Here is a 22,774-nt window from a genome sequence, read left to right as displayed (position 1 = left end):
ATTCTTATTCATCCACTGCAATCAATGCAGTGGAGTGTGTTAAGTGTTACTTCAAATAATTACATTGCTGCTACTTCTATGTTGAAGCATGCTTTTTAAACACTGTATTCAATATTTACAATGTATATCATTTAAACTTCATGTAAAAGCATAAGAATGACTGTCTGACTTTAATACAAACACCATACTTGGAATTTTCCCCCCAAAATGAAATGTAATTTACTACAGTTTTAATAATCAACACTTTTTAAAGTTTTAAAAATATGTCTTAATCTGGACCACCAATATTTGCTCAAGTAAGTCAGACAATGCTGTTCCTTATTTAGGTTGCAAAATTTCTTTTATCAGTCTGGCTTCAGTTTCTTTAGGCACAGAGAAAGTATTTCCTCCAAAGCGACTCCAAAATCATGCATTTCTTCTCAATATCACACTTTTTTTCTGCTGACTTCAAATGTGGTCCACCTTGGGGGAGGGGAGGGGAGTATCAAGGTTCAAGATGAACTTATTTGTGATTCCCAGTTTTCCATGATCCTCCCTTTTTTGCTCTTTTAAAAACACAGTGAGTTAAAATACTGAACAGCAAGATAAAAATGGAGTATCTAAGAATCAAAATGTATTACCCATTTCTCCTATTATATCAAAATTTGTAGTCAGAATTGTCTTAATTGACTTTATTGTAGTTTTTGTACACAAAGAAAAATCATGTTCATATCCATCATGAACAAAAACTTAAAAAGGCAGAACTAGAAGACATGTGTCCTTCACCAAAGCAAAGCTGTGCTAAAGGTTCCAAACATTTCAATTTTTAAAATAAATATTTTCATTTTCCGATGTCTACTTTCATGTCTTCAGAGTGTCACAAGGAAATTGAAGCTATCATGAATTACATTTTGTTTAGAGTCCCAGCTCACTGTGTTTGGTAACTGGCCATGCCATATCCAGCCTGGTTGGGAGGAGGTATTACAGGGGGAGGGGCTTGTCCTTGGGGAGGCTGAGCACCAAATCCACCCATCCAAGCAGCTGAAGGTGATTGACTTGGAAGAAAAAAAAAAAAAATCTTCAGCAAATGCAAAGAAAAAATTATCTATACAGTTATACAAAAGTCAAGCAGAGTCTAATCATAAACAAGAAATCAACATACTTAAAACAGAGAGCAAAGAAATAAATCATATATATCCATATATGCAAAATATATATTCCAATATTAGTCTTAAATTTTTGCTAAGATAACATATGACTTCTCTGAAAAGTATCTCAAAACTGATTTTTTAAAAATGACAAATGATTAAACTCATCATCTACCCACCATATATTTGCACACATGGTATATCAATTTATAAACAATTTTAAAAACACAAGTTTACTTTGTAAACAGGAGGAAGAACTGGTGAAAACAAAGGTTTGGGCTGGCTAGAAAAAGCACAAGGGACCAATGCAATCTATCAATAAAGGAAAAAAAGCGAGCTACTTTATATTAGATAAATTTCAGAGACTTCTCACACAAGCCAACAGGCATAAATCATTAAATTGCTGAACATATCCAGACAAAGATCTTTTCCATGAAAAAATAAACAAGTAGATAAAACAGTGTATTAGAAATGTAAATCAAATTCTACCAATTGCTCATAGAGATAGGAGGACACATCACATGTTACCCCAAACTCCCTTTCCACCTAGATAATAAAAAGCAAATTTTTAGCATTATAATTCATTTTTCGTAAGGTTTCTACAGTGCTTATAAATGCCACATAGTTAATGCCACATAGTTCAATGTATTTAGCTTAAATAGATTCTCCCTAGGAAAACACACTTTTTAATTCCTTTTGTCAGAACTATGTGTTTCTATACTGGAAAAACTCAAAACAACTTACTCTACTCCAAATCCTTGTTGATTCCATGGTTGCCCATATACTCCATAAGGTGGTACTTGCCACCCATTTGCCATATACTGTCCATACTGTTGTGGGTTTCCATAAACTTGGCTCCACTGGCCCCACTGACTATAGTCAACCTAGGAAAGAGCAAATTACTGTTTTAGGGAACAAGTAAGAAACACAGTATTTGAAGAAAGTGGGAGACAAGGAAGAGAAAAACTAAGCACCCTTATGTGAATAGGACTCTGTTATTTATCATTGTCTAAGTTTATTGGGGTGGTGACACCTGTGAAAAGAAAGTATTAAGATTCAGTTAATACCGCAAAATAATCACTTTTGAAATAGCATTAATAAAATCAACTGAAAGCAGCTATATGCTTTACTTTTTTGTTTGCTTTCTTTTACAATTTCTAAAGCTTTTATGTAGATATGTAAGAAGGAGACCTTAAAAAGTGCTATGAAAAATTGGATTACCTGTTGGAAGTTTTTAGTCATATCAGGAGATTCTTTACCCCAATAGCATTTAACAACATGTCCTTCAATTGTAGTACCATTCACCGAAACAATGGCATGGGCCGCACTTTCATGGGTAGAAAATCTAAGAGAAGATGAGAATGAAGTTTTTTGTTTTTTATTTTTTTAAGTACTTAGTAAGTAATACAGAAACTCCTTAATTTATAAGTATCAACTTGGTATTTTCCTAAAGTACATCATGTAGGAGTTTAAAGTTCTACATTGCAAAGAAGTACTAAAATAACAAACTCTGATACCTGAGGGGATCAAACGTAAGGTAGGATTTTACCTGACAAATGAATAGCCCTTCTCTGGAAAAACTCTGATTTCCATAATTTGCCCAAATGGTGAGAATGTCTGTCTCATAAGCTGATCTGAAAAACAAACATACAAATAGAATATTTAAGGTTCATGTTATCATGAAATTGCTAATAATGATGAAGCTCCAGAGAAGGGGATTAGAAAAACCAGACACTGTACCTGTTAACCCAGAAGCAATTCCTCCACAGTACACAGTACAATTTTTTGGGCTTGACTGGTTTACTACATCTTCAAATCTCAACTGCTTAGTGTTATCTATATGCAGAAAGAAAACAAAAATGTTGATGGGGCTTCCCTGGTGACGCAGCGGTTAAGAATCTGCCTGCCAATGCAGGGGACACGGGTTCGAGCCCTGGTCTGGGAAGATCCCACATGCCGCGGAGCAACTAAGCCCATGAGCCACAACTACTGAGCCTGCGATCTATAGAGCCCAGGAGCCACAACTACTGAGCCCGCGTGCCACAACTACTGAAGCCCACACGCCTAGAGCCCGTGCTCTGCAACAAGAGAAGCCACCGCAGTGAGAAGCCCGCGCACCACAACGAAGAGTAGCCCCCACTCGCCGCGACTAGAGAAAGCCCGCGCGCAGCAACGAAGACCCAACGCAGCCAAAAAAAAAAAAAAAGTTGATGGTTATACAGCATTATAAAACTGATTACCATATACTATTAAGGTATGCCTCATTGTGGGGAGAAATAGAATTTTTTCTCCTTGACACTATGATCTGACCTATAAAATCACCTGGTTCACAGCTCCAAATATACTTGCATCAAAGCCCATTTATTTTCCCACAATTATACTGAAGATAAAATGAGTCTTGAAATGCTAATAAAATTTCAATGTTAAGAAATTAAGACTAAACTAATACATGATTTTGTGAAGTATCCATAAAAACATATAAAGGAGACATATCTTACTTTCTTGTGTACTTTTAGGTGCAGGTGGTTTACGTGTGGCCCAATTGGTTCTGATTTGACGACCACCCAACCACTGACCTCCCATATGCACAATTGCATTTTCTGCATCCTACGGAGAAAAAGAAAAAAAACAGCAATTACAAACACAGAAAAGAGTGGTTCATAAGACTCATTAAGATGAAATAAAACATTGGCACTTCTGGATCCAATAAATCTTATCAGTGACTCATTAAAGCAATATTTATTTATAGATTTTAAAATACCAGGATAGGGACTTCCCTGGTGGTCCAGTACCTAAAACTCCACGCTCCCAATGCAAGGGGCCCAGGTTCAATCTCGGGTCAGGGAACTAGATCCCACATGCCGCAACTAAGAGTTCGCACGCTACAACTAAAGATCCTGCATGCTGCAACGAAGATCGAAGATCCCGCGTGCAGCAACTAAGACCCAGTGCAGCCAAATAAATAAATTATTTTACAAAAAAAAACCCAGGATAGCATTTAATCATCAAGGGAAATTATAATTCAAACATAAAAGGAGAAAATTACAATCCCACTGATCACCAAAAAAAAGGACAAAATTGTTTTCAAATATCTTAATTTTATGGTTGATTTGTAATATGACTTTTACTGAAGTATCTAAAAACTCTTTGATACTATGGTCTAAATACCACCTAACCCCCCCAATCTACATTCTAATAACAATGGACTATGACACAAGATTTAAAACTTAAGACGGAAGACTTCTGCATTATGATTTAGAATGCTGTAAAATTGAGTTCTACAATAAACTGAGTAAGGTATGGAACTCATGCCCCCTACAGTGGAAGTGAGGAGTTGTAACCACTGGACTGCCAGGGAATTCCCAAAAAATGAATTTAGGAAGTAATGTGAATTTGCAATGAATCTAAGCAAAAAAAGGATACAACTCCTGCCCTTTATCTTACTGCTTCAATAAAATGTAAATAATTTAAGTTGTTGAAACTGTTCCAAAACATTAATACCAAAGCCCATTTTATTATCTGATGTTACAGTTAATGCAAATGCTTAGATATTTGGTACCTCGTTCTTAAATACATGCAAAAATCAAGACGAATTGCTTAAAATTTCATTTACATAATTTGCTGTAGTCATTAACGTCCCAGCTACAAAAATATGGATAATAATTAAAAAGTTAAGGGACTTCCCTGGTGGTCCAGTGGTTAAGAATCCGCCTTCCAACGCAGGGGATGAGGGTTCAATCCCTGGTCGGGGAACTAAGATCCCACATGCTGCGGGGCAACTAAGCCCACGCACCACAACTAGAGAGCCCGCGTGCCCCAGGTACAGAGCCCACGTGGTGCACTACAACTGGAGAGAAGCCCATGCGCCACAACTAGAGAGAAGCCCACAGGCCACAACTAGAGAAGCCTGCATGCTGCAACAAAAGATCCTGCACGCCGCAACTAAGACCCAACGCAGCCATACATACATACATAAATAAATAAAAGCATTTTAAGAAAGTTAAAATTGAGATTTTCATGGTTAAGACAAATATAATTTTTAAAAACATTTATTTATTTTATTATTTATTTGGTTATGCCGGGTCTTAGTTGCGGCAGGTGAGCTCCTTAGTTGCGGCATGCGAATCCTGAGTTGCAGCATGCATGTGGAATCTAGTTCCCTGACCAGGGATTGAACCCAAGCCCCCTGTGTTGGGAATGCAGAGTCTTAACCACTGTGCCACCAGGGAAGTCCCAAGACAAATATAATGTAACTTCCCTTCAAATTCTGAGATTAGCTCATTTGTCTTAGTTGTGAGTTTTACTTCTAACACATCTTACCCTTACCAAGTCACAAATGCAAGCTTCAACATACTTCATTATAATCAGCCTATTTTTCCCAGTTATTTCCAAGCTTATGAAAAAAAAGAATGAACTACACCTTATTATTAAAACAAAATTACACAATAGTTGTTTGTAGTCAACATCCAAAAATATTCATTAATAACTAAATTTTGCATTAAATTCAAATTGAGTTGAAAGAACATACCAGTTTATTATAAAAAGATACAAAGCCATAGCCTTTGGATTTTCCAGTTGCCATGTCTTTAACTACTCGGGCATCCCTGTGAAAAGAAGCACAGCTAAATGAGGGAAGTAAAAGTCATCCTCAAAATAAAAACTAAAAGGAACCACACACACTGTATTGTGAGCATTTTTTTAAATAAAATTCCAGTTAGCCCTAATTAACTACAGCCATTCCTGAACTCTCCCTAACGCTTCTTTACCTGTTAGAAAAAAGCAGTAGGACAAAAACATGTAATAAACATGCAACCTAATCAAACAGCCTGTGCTTTCTAAACTAAATGCTCAAATTTGAAGATTAATAGGAACAATAGTTTCCTTTTCTAATATTCTATTCGCTAGTGTCCTCTAAGGTTTACTGGTTCTATAAATTACTGTAACAATGCTAACTACTTTACCATGCAATCTCTAAATAGTTAAATGTCTTCTGCCTAGTGATACAAAATATATGAAATATTAAAAAATTGAAAAAGAGGAAAAAATAGGAATTAAAAAGGCATACATGGCCTGTTAACAGATTTCTTTATTTTTCTTGGTCAATTCTCTACCATCATTTTGGAGTTTGGGCAGCTGTAAATTTTGAAAAATTGACATTTTCAGAAATTTAAGAAAGGAGAATAAAAAACTAACAACAATGCTAAGCACACCAGTACGAAAACAACAAATTTACACAGAAATTTTAGTGAGTAAGTTAAAATGATTGGAAATATAGAACTCCACTGAATATAGAATGTTAAAATGTAAATACTAAAATATGTATATATAAATAATGTATAATAAGAATAAATAGAAATGAGAAAAAAATCTACAACTGAGTTCCAGTGTGCACAGTTCCTTGCAGTTAGCCTTCAAGATCCTGTCCATTCTTATGAGCAATTCTGCAAAATAACCAGAATGCTATTACTTTTAATTGTGACTTGGACTTTAGAAAAACTGCAGGTCTCAGGTATAAATATAGATTGAAAAACAGCAACCTGTATTATTTTTTATACTGATTTTTAAAACAGTACTACTTACCACATCTAGATTAAAAAGCAAAGTAAATATCAAAATAGAAAATTAAGAATTAAATCTATCAAATAAATTAAATCTATAGAACAACAAATTGCAGAGAGAAATACTGTTGTTCTTAGGTGAAACGAATTTTTGTAAAGTAGTACTAAAACGTTTAACTTCAATCTATAGGAAATAAATACATAAAATAAAGTGATTTTAAGCAGACAGATAAATTGTGATAAACATTTTATAGAACTTTTAACACTTTAAATTTTCCAATATATTTGATCAAGTAACATACAGCAAAATCTGAGCACCAACTTTGTTTAAAAAAAAAGAAAATCAAACCACAATTGGGCCCTACCCTAGCAGAATCAAATACCACTAACAAAAATATCTACTAATTAATCCCACATTTATGGCTCAGACATTGAAACATTTTACTACTATAATAATGCTACTTTTCAGCTAAAATATCAAAACACATTTATCATTATAATTAAACATGTACATTTCCAATTTCACAATATATCCAAGGATTTACCTACTTTCCCCATTTATAAATTCCTCCTACAAAAGTTTAATACACAGTATGAATCATTTATTTTTGGTTAACCCATATCTTTAACCACCAAAGTTTGAAAACACTTGACAAAAAGCTGGACTTTATAATAAGTTTTACCACCCAAACATCTGCTTTAAAGATAACAAACAGAATCACTTAATTTTTAACATGTTATACACAGGATTAGATGAAAACAAGACCCCAAAACACTGAAATGACATTAACATTTTCAACAACATCTACTAATCAAAAAAACAAAACAAACAAAAATCACACTAACTAGGGAAAGAAAATCTTAATTCTGATACAAGTTAATCATGTACAATTTTGCCTATCACTACTGAATATAGTATTGATTATGATACTTACGATATTTTACCAAAGGGGGCAAATGCTGATTTGATATCTTCTGTTGTAATTTCTGGACTCAAATCCCCAACAAACACGTGGAAATGATCTGAAATCAAAGCATTTGGTAATCAAATACTTAAGAAGTCAGGTACTAAACCTTTTTTAGGCAACACTAAAGGAAGAAAAAAACCTATTTGAGCTGGTAATGCTGCCAAGGATAATTTCAGAACTCTTCCACAGTAAAATGCAGCAGGAGTACTTACTGGAAGTATCTTTTTTCTGGCTACTTGGTGTTGTTGCCCAGTTTACTTTGACCTCCTAAAAATAAAGATTATATTTAATAAAATTATTAGGCATGTCATTATGAATCACAACACTTACCACTTATTAAATCATTTTATCAAGCAGGATTATTTTGGTAAAAGCACTAGGCTGAATAAAGCAAAACCATCACTTGGCAGAGCTGAATATTTGTTAAAAACTTGCTAAGAAAGAATACAAACTAATTTGACATGCAAATATATATACTCATAAGATGCCATCATTTATTATCTTACCTTTCCCAAAATTTTTCTCCCATTCATAGCAGCTAATGCAGCAGCTGCATCTCTGTGTTCATAAAATTCCACAAAGCAATATGGGTCATTGCTTGTATGCTGCAAAACAGAAAATCCAACAGAAGAGTTGACCCTTCTGCTATCGGGTTGCTGAGAAGAAAATCCAGGAAAAAACATTACTGATAGCTAGGCATGTACGAGGTGAGATTGCATAAGCTTATGAAAGCCTAACACTTTAAAAATAAGATTTACACCTATACCTGACTTTGCACCTCAGAATACTGTTGTACTCAAACAGAACTACAAAGCAGTACAGAATCATGACTACCAGCATTAAATCAAAGTACAGAGTTCTGGTGAAGTATGTTAAATATAAAACAGAAGTTTATATTAGACCAAACAAAACCTCAAGTTCAGATTTGAGAGATAAGGACCACTCCTTACCACTGCTCTTCTCTCCCAACATTATTTTCAAAGGGATGAATTCTATTTATGCATCATAATCCTTCATAAACTGTATCCCATGACTATAAAAAAAATACAGAAATGAACCAACTTTACAAACTTTACTCCTGATCGAAACTAGGATTAGTACTATTGATACATATAATAAGACGAGATTATGTATTTCTTTTCTGTACAAGGAAGGAATAAGAATGAAAAAAGAAAAATTTCAGATTTATAACCAGCTGTTGAAATGAAATCCCTACCTTTCAAAATCTTCTGAAGCTCTGGAGATTCTATACACTTTGAATTTGGTCTTCCAAAGACCAGAAAAATATACTAGTGATTAAGAAAAGATTTTCTGAAAATGTGTCTGAATAAAATATTCCACAACAAAGCTAAAATTTTATATCACAAAACACCAATATAAGAGAGTGAATACCTAAAGAGTGGATATAAGTATATGTATAACTGATTCACCTTCCTGTACGCCTGAAACTAACACAACATTGTAAATCAACAATACTCCAATAAAAATTTTAAAAAAAAGTGAGTACCTAATATGACACCAATGAATATAAAACACCAATATAAGATGAGAAAGTACCTAAGATATAACAACTGTAACACCTATGAACCAAAATGGAAATGAATTTTATAAGACTGCAACCTATATTGAACAGCTATACAGTTGTACAAATATATTTTTTACATAAGGTTAAAAATATCACTATTCAATGTAAAATATCTAAAAATAATGTTTAAAATGTGGAATTCCAGTTGCACTTACAAGGGATTAAAAATACCAGATAAAATAAAGCTCTTTTCAACAACCACTGTTTTTCATTCCAGGGAAGTTTTAGCAGAAAAATCCAAAATAAGACGTCTAAAACAATAGTGGTGAAGCAACCAGAAGGCATTTCCTTGAGGGGGAAAAAAGCGTAATCATTAATACTGACAAGAAAACTACTACGGGCTCTCATACAAAAATCCTATTGTTGTAGCCACATGAATGCTGTTCTCAGGAGGCAGAGAAAAGAAATAGGGAAAAGACTCCAAACATTCCTTTTGTAGAAGAGTTAACGTTTACCAGTAACACTCACTGAAGAAAAGGTTTAAAGGTAAATATGAAGCTAACACTGTGCTAGTCAACTTTTCCTTGTACTCCTACCTCTTCTGCCCTGATGGTCTCTAAGGAAAACACTGTTAACCATAGCAAAACATACAGGAGTCCAATGGTAGAACTATGATAACAACGGGCTTTAGTAAACTAGTCTACTCGTGCATACTGACTTCAAATTTATCTAACTAGTAGTAGGCCAGATCCCATTCAATGTATGTACATACATGTACACACACACACACACACACACACACACACACACATATATTCACATCACACTGCATTTCATCTCATTTAAGACACCATTTTTTGTCACTGTCAGAGATGTTAAAATTTTTTAACATTTGCCTTAGAATTGATAATATACATTTATTATAGTATACAGGGAAAGCTAGAATCTACGATAAACAGTATCTAAAGTAAAACATCGTAAAACTAAGGGGAGGAAAGGGATTTCTCATACCCTAAAATGAAATTTATGAAAGGAAACGAATAGTCTGTACTAGAGTTCATGAGTTCATGCCCTTTGAAAGTTTCCCATTTACACCACCACCAAGTGACACTCTGAAATCAACTGTGTCCTTACCACGGTGTTGTCACCAATTTTTGTTGGATGACATAAATGTCAAGACAAAGAAATATGAAATTTTACAACTATTTACAAGTTCAAATATAGGAGTTGTAGAATACAGATAAATTATGAAAGTTCACTTCAAACTCCTCTACCCCTTCATATGGCTGACTGTGCACACAGGTTTTAAAAAATATATGTATCAAATGTTTCTCAAAAATTTTCTAGCGACTCTCCACTTTCTCACATTTCATTCTTTCCTAAACCCACTCCAGTCAGTTTCCAACCCAACCATGGAAAGGAAACTTCATGTTGAGCTCACCAATGACCACCTCATCTCTGTGATCCCTTTTCTGTCCTCACCTTGACTTTCAAGCAGAATTCAAAACTGTTGACAACTCTCCTCCTCTTCTAAATATTCTCCTGTAGATTCCACCATACTCTCTTGGTTTTCCTGTTTCTTCACTGGAGGATCTTTCAGAAAGTATTCCTTCCTCCTTAACTCAAACTATAAATGTCACTTAAGTGTTGAGATGCTCCAGGGCTCGAACCTAGGCCCCCTCTACTCTCTTCTCTCTCAGCGCTCTCTCTAGATCTAGGAGCTAGATCTTATCCAGTCCCATGGCTTCAAATTATCACTGCAAGCTAGTATCATCAACACTGGTTTCTCTAGAGTTCCAAAACAGTTTATCCAACTGCCTACGTATGACGTCCATTTATATGTCTAATGCACATCTTAAAATTAACATTGCCAAAACAGAGCTCGATTCCCACCACTCCCCACCCCCAATCAATCATGTGTCTCCCTCAGTCATGCCATGCCCATTTTAGCAAATAGCATTAACATACACACAGCTGCAAACAAGAATCTAAGGGGTCTTTCTTGATGTCTTCCTTTATGTCCCACGGCCAATCCAGTCCTACTGATTCTACCTCCAAAATGTATCCCAAACTTATCTACCTCTATTTCTATGGCTATGACTCTAAAGAACATCATCTCCTACCTAGGCTAGTGAAATAAACACAGCTGGTTTCCCTCTCCTTCCACTCTTGCCCCCTACAATCCATTCTCCATATAATAATCATTTTCCGGGCTTCCCTGGTGGCACAGTGATTGAGAGTCCGCCTGCCAATGCAGGGGATGTGGGTTCGTGCCCCGGTCCGGGAAAATCCCACATGCCACGGAGCGGATGGGCCCGTGAGCCATGGCCGCTGAGCCTGTGCGTCTGGAGCCCGTGCTCCGCAATGGGAGAAGCCACAGCAGTGAGAGGCCCGCGTACCACCAAAAAAAAAAAAATCATTTTCCAAATAAAGTAACATTAAAAATGCAAATAAGGGGCTCCCCTGCTGGCGCAGTGGTTGAGAGTCCGCCTGCCGATGCAGGGGACATGGGTTGGTGCCCTGGTCCGGGAGGATCCCACATGCCGCGGAGCGGCTGGGCCCGTAAGCCATGGCCGCTGAGCCTGCGCTCCACAACGGGAGAGGCCACAACAGTGAGAGGCCCACGTACTGCCAAAAAAAAAAAAAGCAAATAAGAATACTTCATCAGGAGGACTTCCCTGGTGGCGAAGTGGTTAAGAACCCGCCTGCCAATGCAAGGGACATGGGTTCGAGCCCTGCTCCAGGAAGACTCCACATGCCGCACAGCAACTAAGTCCGTGCGCTACAACTACTGATCCTGCGCTCCAGAGCCCGCGAGCCACAACTACTGAAGCCCGCGCGCCTAGAGCCCGTGCCCCGAAACAAGAGAAGCCACCGCAATGAGAAGCCCACACACCGCGAAGAAGAGTAGCCCCCACTCGCCGCAACTAGAGAAATGAAGACCCAATGCAGCCAAAAACAAACAAATAAATTAATAAAAAAGAATACTTCATCACCCTACTTAAAATCCCCACTGCAGAGTAAAATCCAAACACTGTGTCATGGCTCATACTGCCCTATGTGATTCCAAACCCTGCCTGCCTACTCTATTACACTCATTTCCCACCATTCACCAGGTTCCAGCCACCCTGGTCTTTGGTTCCACAAATGCACCAAGCTCATTACCAACACAAGGCCTTTGTATGGGCTGTTCCCTCTGCCTCCAGCTCTTAATGTAGATGGCACCATCTTGTTATTCCTATCTCAGCTCAAAGAGGTGATTTCTGATAGTAGTCATTATCATGTTGGTCTCATACCAAACATCCATAGTCTAAAAAAGACTCATTTGATCTTTTAGAATTTGGTTGAGTCAACTGCCCACTGATTACAGATTTCTAGATCACAGATCATAACCAAAAAGCCTCAACATTCAATTATGCAACTTCAGTTCCCATCTCCTTAAGAACCTACATTATTACTTTCACAATACAGATGCCAATTGCAGCAAGACGTCATCCCTCACCACCTAGCCTATACAGCACCAACATTGCAATCACCATCACAGAACTGTTATATTCTCTTAAAAGCTCTTACTCCTATCCAGAATTATCTTGTTTACTTATTATTTACAATACTCCCACTAACATGTAAACTCTTGTGAACCTCACTGGTCTAGCTCTGCATTATATCCCCAATGCTTTGAACAGTGCCTAGTACAAAGTAAATTTTTGATTAATTAAAGAAAGAATGAATAAATAATCAAAGACAGGAAGGAAAGAAGAGATAATATACCAGAAAAGAGTGATAATTATCCTTATTAGTTAAGAATGAAGATCAAAAGGCCACTTTGCTTTACATATTTCTAATAGTTCCCCTCCGTCTCAGAATATAACACAAACTCCTTAGCACAGCTCTGGCCCCTGCTGAACACTCCTGCCTCATCTCCTGGCATCTCCTAAGACTAATCCCTTTCGAAACTCCAACCACATTATGGTTTCTATCTTTCCTTCTATCTCACAAGCACTCCCGCTCTCTGTCTACCAGGCTTGATCAACATTCTTCTCTCTACCTGGATTCCCTTCTTTCTCAAATTCCTGTCTAGCCAGTTTCCATTACTATCTTTTTCGGTTTCAGCCTAGACACTGAATCCTCCCCGACTGAAGACTGTACGGACCTACAAGCTCCTATAGCACTTGAAACTATCAACTTCCACACTATTTATTATCCTATATCATTAATGCCTATTATTTCCTCTGTCTCCCTCATAGACTGGAAAATTCTATCGCGCTAGGAACCGTTTTATTCACCACTGTATCCCTAGCACTTACCATGGTATCTGGTACATACTAAATAGTTGAAAAAGCAAAGTGTTAATAAATAAACTGAAAACCGAGTCATTGGGCACTGCTCCAGAGTCTTAACCAGGAAAGTATAAAAAGTAAGATTTTTTTGAAAAAAAGGAAAACAAATTATCCTAACAATTTAAATTCCTATCTACATAAAGTTGTTCAGTCAGCATTTACTAAAATTGCTGAAGATGCTTGTGTGGCACTATGCTCATAATAACCTAATGTTCTTCTACACACACCAATTCTTATTGGAAATATATGAAATATAACATTCTTATTGGAAATATAACCTAGTTTTTCAACATTCTGAGATAAGCTCTAACAACTTTACATAAGCAGAATCACTTGAAGATAACTACATCATGAAGGACCCTTTGAAAATAACAGCACAGAAACTCTGTCCTCTCAGATAAACTCCATTCTAAACCTAGTTTGTCAGTCAAATCAAATAAGTCAACACAACATGAATCTATCCATCTAGTAACTTGAAACTTAAAATGATACTAATCAACTCATGTATCTCAAAATGTTAAACATTATGCTAATTGTCAGCACAGGGAACTGGGAAGATCTTACCTCTGTTATCATTTTACAGCTTTTACAGGGTCCAATCTGACTGAATAACTGAAGAATAAGAACTTCTGTCACATCTCTGGAGAGGTTACCTACGTATCTGTACAGAAAGAAAGAAAAAAATCAGCTATTTCCCTTCAGCTCTAGCTCTAAAGCATTATCATCTACTCATCATCTTTTATTTCATTTTAACTTCCTCTGTCTTCAGTAAAATTTTTCCAATTAAGCCTGATCCTTTGAGTGTAAGATAAACTCTCATTTAGGAAAGCAATAATTATTCTTAGGTCACTAAAATATCACTTCAAAAGACTCTATTAAAAACAAATCAGGGGCTTCCCTGATGGCGCGGTGGTTGAGAGTCCGCCTGCTGATGCAGGGGACACGGGTTCGTGCCCCGGTCCGGGAAGATCCCACATGCCGCGGAGCGGCTGGGCCCATGAGCCATGGCTGCTGAGCCTGTGCATCCGGAGCCTGTGCTCCACAGCGGGAGAGGCCCGTGTACGGCCAAAAAAAAAAAGAAAAACCAAAACAATATGACCTTGCTTCCCACCCAAAGCATATTATTCTGTACCTATATATCATTTTCTCATCTTATTTGTTAGAATAAAAATTTAAATCAGTCTCAAGATAACTATAATTTTTAGATATGAAACACAATTCAAAATAATGTATAACACACACACATAATACCACAGATACTGATTCATTAAAACACCTGATCATAGAAGGATATCAGACACAAGGTGAGTTTACCTTAGACCCCCAACCAAAGCAATTACATGAACAAAGAAGAGAATTAAAGTTATAGCAAAACACAAAGATTGAAGGATTTTGTTCTCTCTACTTTGCTAATAAGATTGTTATCGATGGTAGGTCTTCATAGTTTTGTTTTAGGAGAGCAGGGTAAAATAAAATTCACACTCAAAAATGCATCAGAATCAACAAAATACATCTTAATGTAGATAACAAAACAAATATAAAGATTTCTCTAGAAATTCAGAGAAAATTTAAGACAAATCCAGGTATACTTTTCTCCTCTGCGGTACGCGGGCCTCTCACTGTTGTGGCGTCTCCCGTTGCGGAGCACAGGCTCCAGACGCGCAGGCTCAGTGGCCATGGCTCACGGGCCCAGCCGCTCCGCGGCATGCGGGATCCCCCCAGACCGGGGCACGAACCCGTGTCCCCTGCATCAGCAGGAGGACTCTCAACCACTGCGCCACCAGGGAAGCCCCCAGGTATACTTTTGACTATAACATATCTAAACATTTTTTTAAAAATTACAAATTGAATGTATGTATTTTGTATAAGAAACTTAAAATACACATAAGTTTAAAAGAAAAGAACACCACCACCCAGAGATGACCATCTTGTATCATGGATCTTTTTTCTCTTTCTTTTCTTTTTTATTGGAGTATAATTGCTTTAAAATGTGTTAGTTTCTGCTGGACAGTGAAGTGAATCAGCTCTATGTATACATATATCCCCTCCCTCTCCCCCATCCCACCCATCTAGGTCTTCACAGAGCTCGGAGCTGAGCTCCCTGTGCTATATAGCAGGTTCCCACTAGCTATCCATTTTACACACGGTAGTGTATTTATGTCAAACCGAATCTCCCAATTCATCCCACCCTCCGCTCCCCCCCCACCCTGTCCAAACAACCGTTCTCTATGTCTACCTTTCTATTCCTGCCCTGCAAATAGCTTCATCTGTACCGCTTTTCTAGATTCCACATATATGTGTTAATATACAGTATTTGTTTTTCTCTTTCTGACTTTCTTCACTCTGTATGACAGACTCTAGGTCCATCCACATCTCTACAAATGACCCAATTTCATTTCTTTTTATGGCTAATATTCCATTATATATATGTACCACATCTTCTTTACCATGGATCTATCTTAATTTAGCTTAATAAACTTTAAGTCTTTCTCGCACTCAGCATATAGTTCCTAAAACTCACATCAATTATGATCCTCATAAACCAACAACATTTATAAAATTTAACATATTTTCTTCTGGAAAGTAAAAGGACATAAGTTTTATTTTCCTAACTATAATACCTAACATCTGGAAACAATGTACTGAGACCAATATAAGCCTTGTATCTACAGTTGCCATAGTTTAAGACAGGATACTCTGAAAGGGAAAAATAAGACTAAGAAAAGTAAGGTTAAGTGTTAAAAAGAAAAAAAATTTGATTAAGAATGAATAGCAATTTTCTTTTCACCTAAGAATTTCACTGCAATGGGTGCCAATAACTTTAACACGCTCTAAAAATGAAACACAAGTCCAATGTTACTTAAATGGAAGACTAAACCAGTGACAAACTGGTTTAGGTCCACTATGCCACCTTTTTGTTATATTTAAAGTAGAGCAGACCCATCAGTAGGCTGTGCAGTGACATACTTTTCCCAGCAGTAGTGAAAGGTTATAGGCTTCTGAGATAGCCAGACAATTGCCTATTTTTTTTTTTAACTCATAGGGGTTTGTGAACCTGTATCCATGGAATTTCTTTTTGTACAAAGTAGACCTATCTGTAAAGAAAATGAACAGTGACCTTGGTCTCTGAAGTGTTAACACTCAACTAACCTAAAATGCTAATAGTTAGCTCATTTCTAAGAGAATAGGAGTGGATAAAACTGATTTTCACATATCAAAGCTAACTAGCAACAAAGTTAAAATTATCACTTGAATGTAACAAACGGTAAATGATTTAAATAATTTTAATCTGTATGACTGTTTAATGATTTTTCCAGGAAAAAACTGCACGGGCATTAACTACCTTACATACCTAACAGTCACAAAGTTGTTACTGTTTCACAGGATTTTTATTCCAAGTCAACCAATTTCTAATCAACTACAGATTCTGAAGAATTTCTAGAGGCACATTTAGATATATTAATTTATATTTCAAGCACTGATAACAAAGAGCAAAAGGTTAACGCAAGTTTAGAATGTCATGAAATACTTAGAGAAAAAGTTTAGTTTTAAGGTTTCCTACTTTTCAAATATCTCCACTAAAAGTTCAGTTGGTAAAGTAGCAAACTCCAAAAACTAATATAAGAATGGCCTTCCAGGGCCTTCCCTGGTGGCGCAGTGGTTGAGAGTCCGCCTGCCGATGCAGGGGACACGGGTTCGTGCCCCGGTCCGGGATGATCCCACATGCCGCGGAGCGGCTGGGCCCGTGATCCATGGCCGCTGAGCCTGCGCGTCCGGAGCCTGTGCTCCGCAACAGGAGAGGCCACAACAGTGAGAGGCCCGCGTACCGCAAAATAAATAAATAATAAAATAAAAATAAAAATGGCCTTCCATAACAACATGTAGAACATCTTAATTTGCCAGGATAAAAAGGAGATAATTTGCCATATAATTTCACCTAAATTATACAGAAACCTGAGACTGCCTTTTCCTTTACTCAGAGTTCTGTAATTCATTCACCTACATTTGCCTTCATCCATCATAACACTTAATACAGAAACATTTTACAGCTTTTAAAATACTATACAGCTTAAGTACCTTTACGTTATCATAAAATTATCTGTCCCAAAATAAATACTAACAAAAATATTCAACTCTTGACCTGGTAAAAACATCATCTCTTGGTAGCACATAGAAATATTTACTTTTTCTTTCTAAATCATCTACACTTCACTTTCTTTCTGCTTTGGTTATAAAATCGTCAACATATTCTAAAGTTCCAAGGGTTTAAATATAAAATTTCTACTTGAAGAACACATACAAAATAACAGAAAAAGACAAATGGCTCAAATTATTGTAGTGAGATCAATCCAAAGAGTAAACACTTAGGAAATTCCAAAACGATTTTTAACTCAAGGGGGGGCAAAAAAGCAAACCTTAGGTCTATTTTGTCTTCTAAGAACAGGAACTGTAGGAACTAATGCATTAAAAATGGAAAATTATGTCTTTATCCCTAAAGTCAGGGTTAAAATCAAATTTGAGACTAGAACTTGGCAGTTTCACAGCAGGCAAAAGTTCACATTGCCAAACTACTTCCTATGTACAACCAGGCAGAATTTTAAGTTAAGAACATCATGCCTTTCAGAAGACTAATCACACTTTTCAATACTGAATATGCTCTCACTCTGAGAAGATTAGCCCTACGAAGGCTGAAATTACCAGCACTTTTACAGAAGACACTACGGCTAAGTAATATTTTTACTTTTGTTCTTGAAAATTCCTATATAAGAGGAGATTTTGCAACAATATCCTTCAATGGGCCTCTAATGTGCTGATCAATTTGTCGATATTTCATTTTAGGAAGGAGGCAGGGTGGAGGTAAGGTGCAGGAGGTACAAGTGAACTGACCAACTATATAAGGAATATCAACACACATACACATACATTTTAAAGAAACAGAAAATATGATTAAATTGTATAAGAGGTTTAATTACAGCCACAATATAGCCAAATGTATGGTACAGCTAATCAATTTTATAATGGGATTTAACAGTATTTACTGCTATTGCCCTTAGATGTTCAGATTATACTCTAAATGAATGGCTTATTTCCTCCTTTTGACTGAGTCTCTATCGGGGGAAAAAACGGCCTTAAAGATGGCATTGCATTAACATGGTATAATTCCAGATCCACAATTCCTACTCATTTTGGTGCATCGAGTAGATGAAGAAAATAAAACTACAATAGAACACCATTACAATTTAATGTTGTATAACAGATTCAGATATACCATGGATCAAATCACTGTACTCAAAGCTACACACAACACAAATCTGAAATGTGGGTCCCACAAGGTAGGTGTCAGGCAGTTCACTTCCAACACCAGTGTTATACAGCATGATCTCATTTGTTTTTTTAGATCCCAAGATACCCAATACATTTACCCCCCAATACAAAAAATGTTAAATGGGAGCAAAGAACATCAGAAAACAGACCTTCAAAGAAACTATATGACAAATTTTAGGCTCAACATCAAAGCAATTCTATATCACTTTAAATACCATCAAATAAATTAGTAATACTGTAGGTAATGAATATTTAAAGACCTACCTAGGCTATAAACACCATATTGTTTTCTGATGATAGAACCATATGTCTTAGCTTGTGTGTGTCTGCAGGAAAAAAACCTCACTAGTAACACACAGGCATATTAAGGAAACAGTTTAAGATAAGCTTTGTTAAGAGTACATTCTTTTAAAACATACCAGCCACTTGAAAGCCTAATCCAAAGATCACGATGTAAAATAAAAGAAGGATCTCCATAAATAAACAAAAAACCCTACTAGGTATCAACCTCTAAAGTCACCTTCAAAGTTTTTATCATGTTACCTGTATCTAAAAGAACCCTTTGAGAAATATGTAAAATGAACACTTTAAAAAATATGCATTTTTATTAAAATCTGACAAAAATCCAAATGTGAAACATTTGCTTTTATCTCAAAATTTTACATTTCAAATTTCAAAAAATATAAAAATCAACAGACCACACCACATATGACCATCATGTCTGCTTATATAATTTTAAATCAATCAGGACTTTTTTAAAAACGGACTTAATATTAATTTAATGAAAGGAAGTATAATCATTGTAAAATATTTGAGTACCTCTTATGTTCCAGGCAGTGAACTAAGTGCTGCAGGGTTAAGACCTAGGAAGATGTAGCAGTCCTTGTCTAAAAAAAAAAAAAAAAAAATCCTTCCCATGGAGAAGAGTGGGAGAAGGAAAAAGGAAGACAGAATAGTAAACATATACTGACATACAGGTACAACGAAGCTCAAGATGTTTCTTTACTTATATGTATACATGTCACATTTTTAGATAACTGTAAACACAGATAACTTAATTGTGTTTCTGAGAAAGAACAGGAGACTGGAGAAGGTAGAGGTAGGAAATAAGTGACAAAGAAGTTAGCTTATTAGTCTACGGTCTAAGATCTGATGGAGATGAGAAGGCAGACGCAAAGTGCTTGTATGAATTAAAGGTACTGCAATAGCATTTTGTTTAGCATGACAAAACAGGAATTCTTCATAAGGAACAGATAGATACAGTTAATGAGAAATATGCCTTGAGGATTTACCAATTATTCAGTAACTATTATGATGCGATGACATTTCAGATTTTTAAATACTATGTAACTTTTATCGTTGTTAAATACATGCTTGCTAGGCCTAAATCCAGCTTTCCCAGATGCTTCCATCAAAGAACACATTGCTAACTAAATACCAAGTCTTGGCTTCAACAGATGTTAGAGGACAAATTTCAAGTTTGTCCCAATCCTCTCTTTTCTGGGAAAAGAGAGCAGAAATGGAAGACAGCACAAAACATAAATATTGATACAAAACTTCCTACTAAGCAGACTTCCCATTCAAGCATTTGATGTACTTAAGTTGACCTCAAATTCTCAAAAGGGATAGCAGATACTTTAGTGAGACATTAGAGAAGTAGGAATAAAAAAGTGTAAGCCCCCCCCACCAGCCAAAAAAACAAACTTGTATTAATGTTGAACATAGACATCTACCTTCTTTACGGAGCAAACTTTCTTTGGTAGGACTAGAGATGAGAAACTAGTCTAACTGCCTAAGTACCCCATTCACCTTCATCTGTTCCCCAAAAAGTAATTTCCCCATCAGATAGCAGAGCCAAGTGAACTATGATCGTATCAATACCAGGCAGAGGCAAGAGAAAACAAAGCAGCGACCTGACTGACTCCTTGCACTCGAGGCAGGTGTGCTGAGCTTCGAGAGGCTAGGAAGACCCAAGGTGCCCAACTCAAACATTTAATTAGAAATTACACTTTAAAAAATGCAGGAAAAAAGAAAGGACTGCCACACTATTTGGAAAGGAATGCAAATGCTGAGTCATCACTCTTCATTAGGAAGGAAAGGAAACTCGAATAAGCGATTCAAAGACGAAATTCATTCATTACACTGGGCTTCAGAGTAAAGAGCAACAGCAAGATAGAAGAAAAAGCGCTCAAAAGACACATCGAATAGCTGATAAAAACATCATTTTATCCAACTCTGAAGGTCTCGAGCCACAGATTAGGAGAGGGTAACACCACTGTAACAACTGGTTGTCAGTTTAGCGCAGGTAGCGCTCAAAGTAAACTTCTTCATCCAAGAAGGGAAAGATGCTCCGGCGGCAAGAGGGATCCCTTTTGCACTTTAAAAGTAGCGGGCGCTAGGCAAAGTGTTTCTGACAGCGTGGGCGGGGGCACGTGGGGCAGAAAGACAGTAGGGGCTTGAGTGGTGTTAGAATGTCCGTCTTCCTCGGAGAGCTCAACTTGGGATAAGAGCAGGGAGCGACTGGGGACTTGGAAGGCGTGAGTGCTAATTCCTCGCGGCCCGCAGGGGATGTGGCTGCGGTCCCACCCCCAGTCCCACCCCAACCAGGCCCAGCCCCCGTGGGGGACCGGCAGCTCCCGGCCCGGCCCAGGGCCCCCGGAGCAGAGGAGTAGCAGGAGCTCTCCCGGGCCTGACAGGCTCTGGCGTGCAGAAACCCGGCTTAGGAGGAGGTTGCAAAGAAGGGCGCCAGAGGAAAAGGTCGAAATAAGCCCCGGACCCCAGGAAGTGACTGTGTTTGGGGGAAGGGAGAGCTTCCTTTCTAAGGAAAAAGGGACAGATGAGGAATGCACTTCGCGTCCGCGCCACCGCGGCCAGGGAGCCGCCAAGAGTCCCGCCTTCGGCCCCGGTCTCCTGCTCCCTCCCACAGCGTCCCGCGGTGCCCGGGCCTCTCGGCGCCTGGCACCCCTCGTCTCGGGTACTCACAGAGTCCGGGGCTGCCCGTCGTCTTCCATCATGGTGGGTGCGACGGAGCGATCCCGGGACAAGGGGGAGGGCAGGGCCGGGGAGGGGAGGGGGTGGGGAGGAAGGGGAGGGGGGCTACGGGCACCGGCTGGGGACAGAGGAAAACGCACCGAACCCCGCTCTCGGGCTCTCTCCCCCCAGCCCGCTCCGGACACTGCGCTCCAACCAGGAGGAGCAGGAGGAGGAGGAGGATGAACAAAATGGCCGCCGCCACCAGCCAGGCAGGAAACGGGGCACAGCGCAGGCGCGGCCCGCCAGGTCACCGCTCAGGCCAGCCGCGACAGCCTGCAAAAGGGACAACTGAGTGAGGAGGAAAACAGGCCGCTGAGGAAACCCTGTGCCGGGTCACGACGGATCACGTCGTGGCTGTGCGCCGGCTGGTCGGCGAAGCCCGGCCAGCTCAAGAAGAGATAGAGTAAAAAGAGAACCGCCAGGAAGCTGAAGTCTCTGGGAATTGTGGTCCTGGAAATGAGAGAGGGAAGCACTTCCCCAGAGGGCTTCTGGGAACTGCAGTCCAAAGAAGGCGGCCGGCGCCCGCGGCGCGCTGGGACGCGAAGAAGAGAATTCTGGGGAGTGTAGTCGTACGTGAAACGTGTGGCGACCCGGAAGCCGGCGTGCTGGGAGGGGAGGGGAAGAATAAAAGCAACGTTAAAAGGCGGGGAAACGAAGCGAGAAAGACTGCTGTCCGGGAGGTAGACTACGACTCCCAGAGTGCCTCGCGCTGGGGGCTGTCCTAGGGCTGCTCCAGGCATTTTAAGGCTCTTCTGTTGGCTCAGCCCGAGCTGCTGCTCCGCCTCGGTCCAGCCCGAGAGCGGTTTCTTCAACTGCGGCTGAGGCAGTGCTTTGGCTCCGCGTGGTGTCTGAGACCTCAGGCCCTTGCGGCCCTCCTGTATTCATCAAAACGGCGGGC

General features: G+C 38.4%; 1 protein-coding gene across 9 annotated transcripts; it reads right to left on the bottom strand.

Moving 5' to 3' along the window:
* Positions 1–656: 656 nt before the first annotated feature.
* On the bottom strand, positions 657–22,365 carry TIAL1 (TIA1 cytotoxic granule associated RNA binding protein like 1). Of its 9 annotated transcripts, none has more exons than XM_067709241.1 (14): positions 21,826–22,351; positions 19,663–19,730; positions 19,108–19,169; positions 14,083–14,179; positions 8,160–8,309; positions 7,866–7,920; positions 7,621–7,708; positions 5,656–5,731; positions 3,626–3,734; positions 2,868–2,963; positions 2,677–2,761; positions 2,349–2,472; positions 1,872–2,011; positions 657–1,034 (listed from the first exon to the last, which is right to left on the bottom strand). In XM_067709241.1, exons 4-14 carry the CDS (start codon positions 14,092–14,094, stop codon positions 908–910), a joined length of 1,062 nt encoding a protein of 353 aa, XP_067565342.1. In that variant the 5' UTR covers positions 14,095–14,179; positions 19,108–19,169; positions 19,663–19,730; positions 21,826–22,351; the 3' UTR covers positions 657–907. The 9 variants fall into 9 exon arrangements, with proteins under 9 accessions (XP_067565342.1, XP_067565344.1, XP_067565343.1 ...); XM_067709243.1 differs by having other exon boundaries at positions 8,160–8,258; positions 21,826–22,350; XM_067709242.1 differs by lacking the exon at positions 19,108–19,169.
* Positions 22,366–22,774: the final 409 nt, after the last annotated feature.

This window comes from Pseudorca crassidens, chromosome 16 (genome assembly GCF_039906515.1).
Source record: "Pseudorca crassidens isolate mPseCra1 chromosome 16, mPseCra1.hap1, whole genome shotgun sequence".
NCBI classification, from domain to species: Eukaryota; Metazoa; Chordata; class Mammalia; order Artiodactyla; family Delphinidae; genus Pseudorca; species Pseudorca crassidens.
Note: the sequence above shows the minus strand (reverse complement) of the source record. Positions and strands in the feature narration are given on the sequence as shown.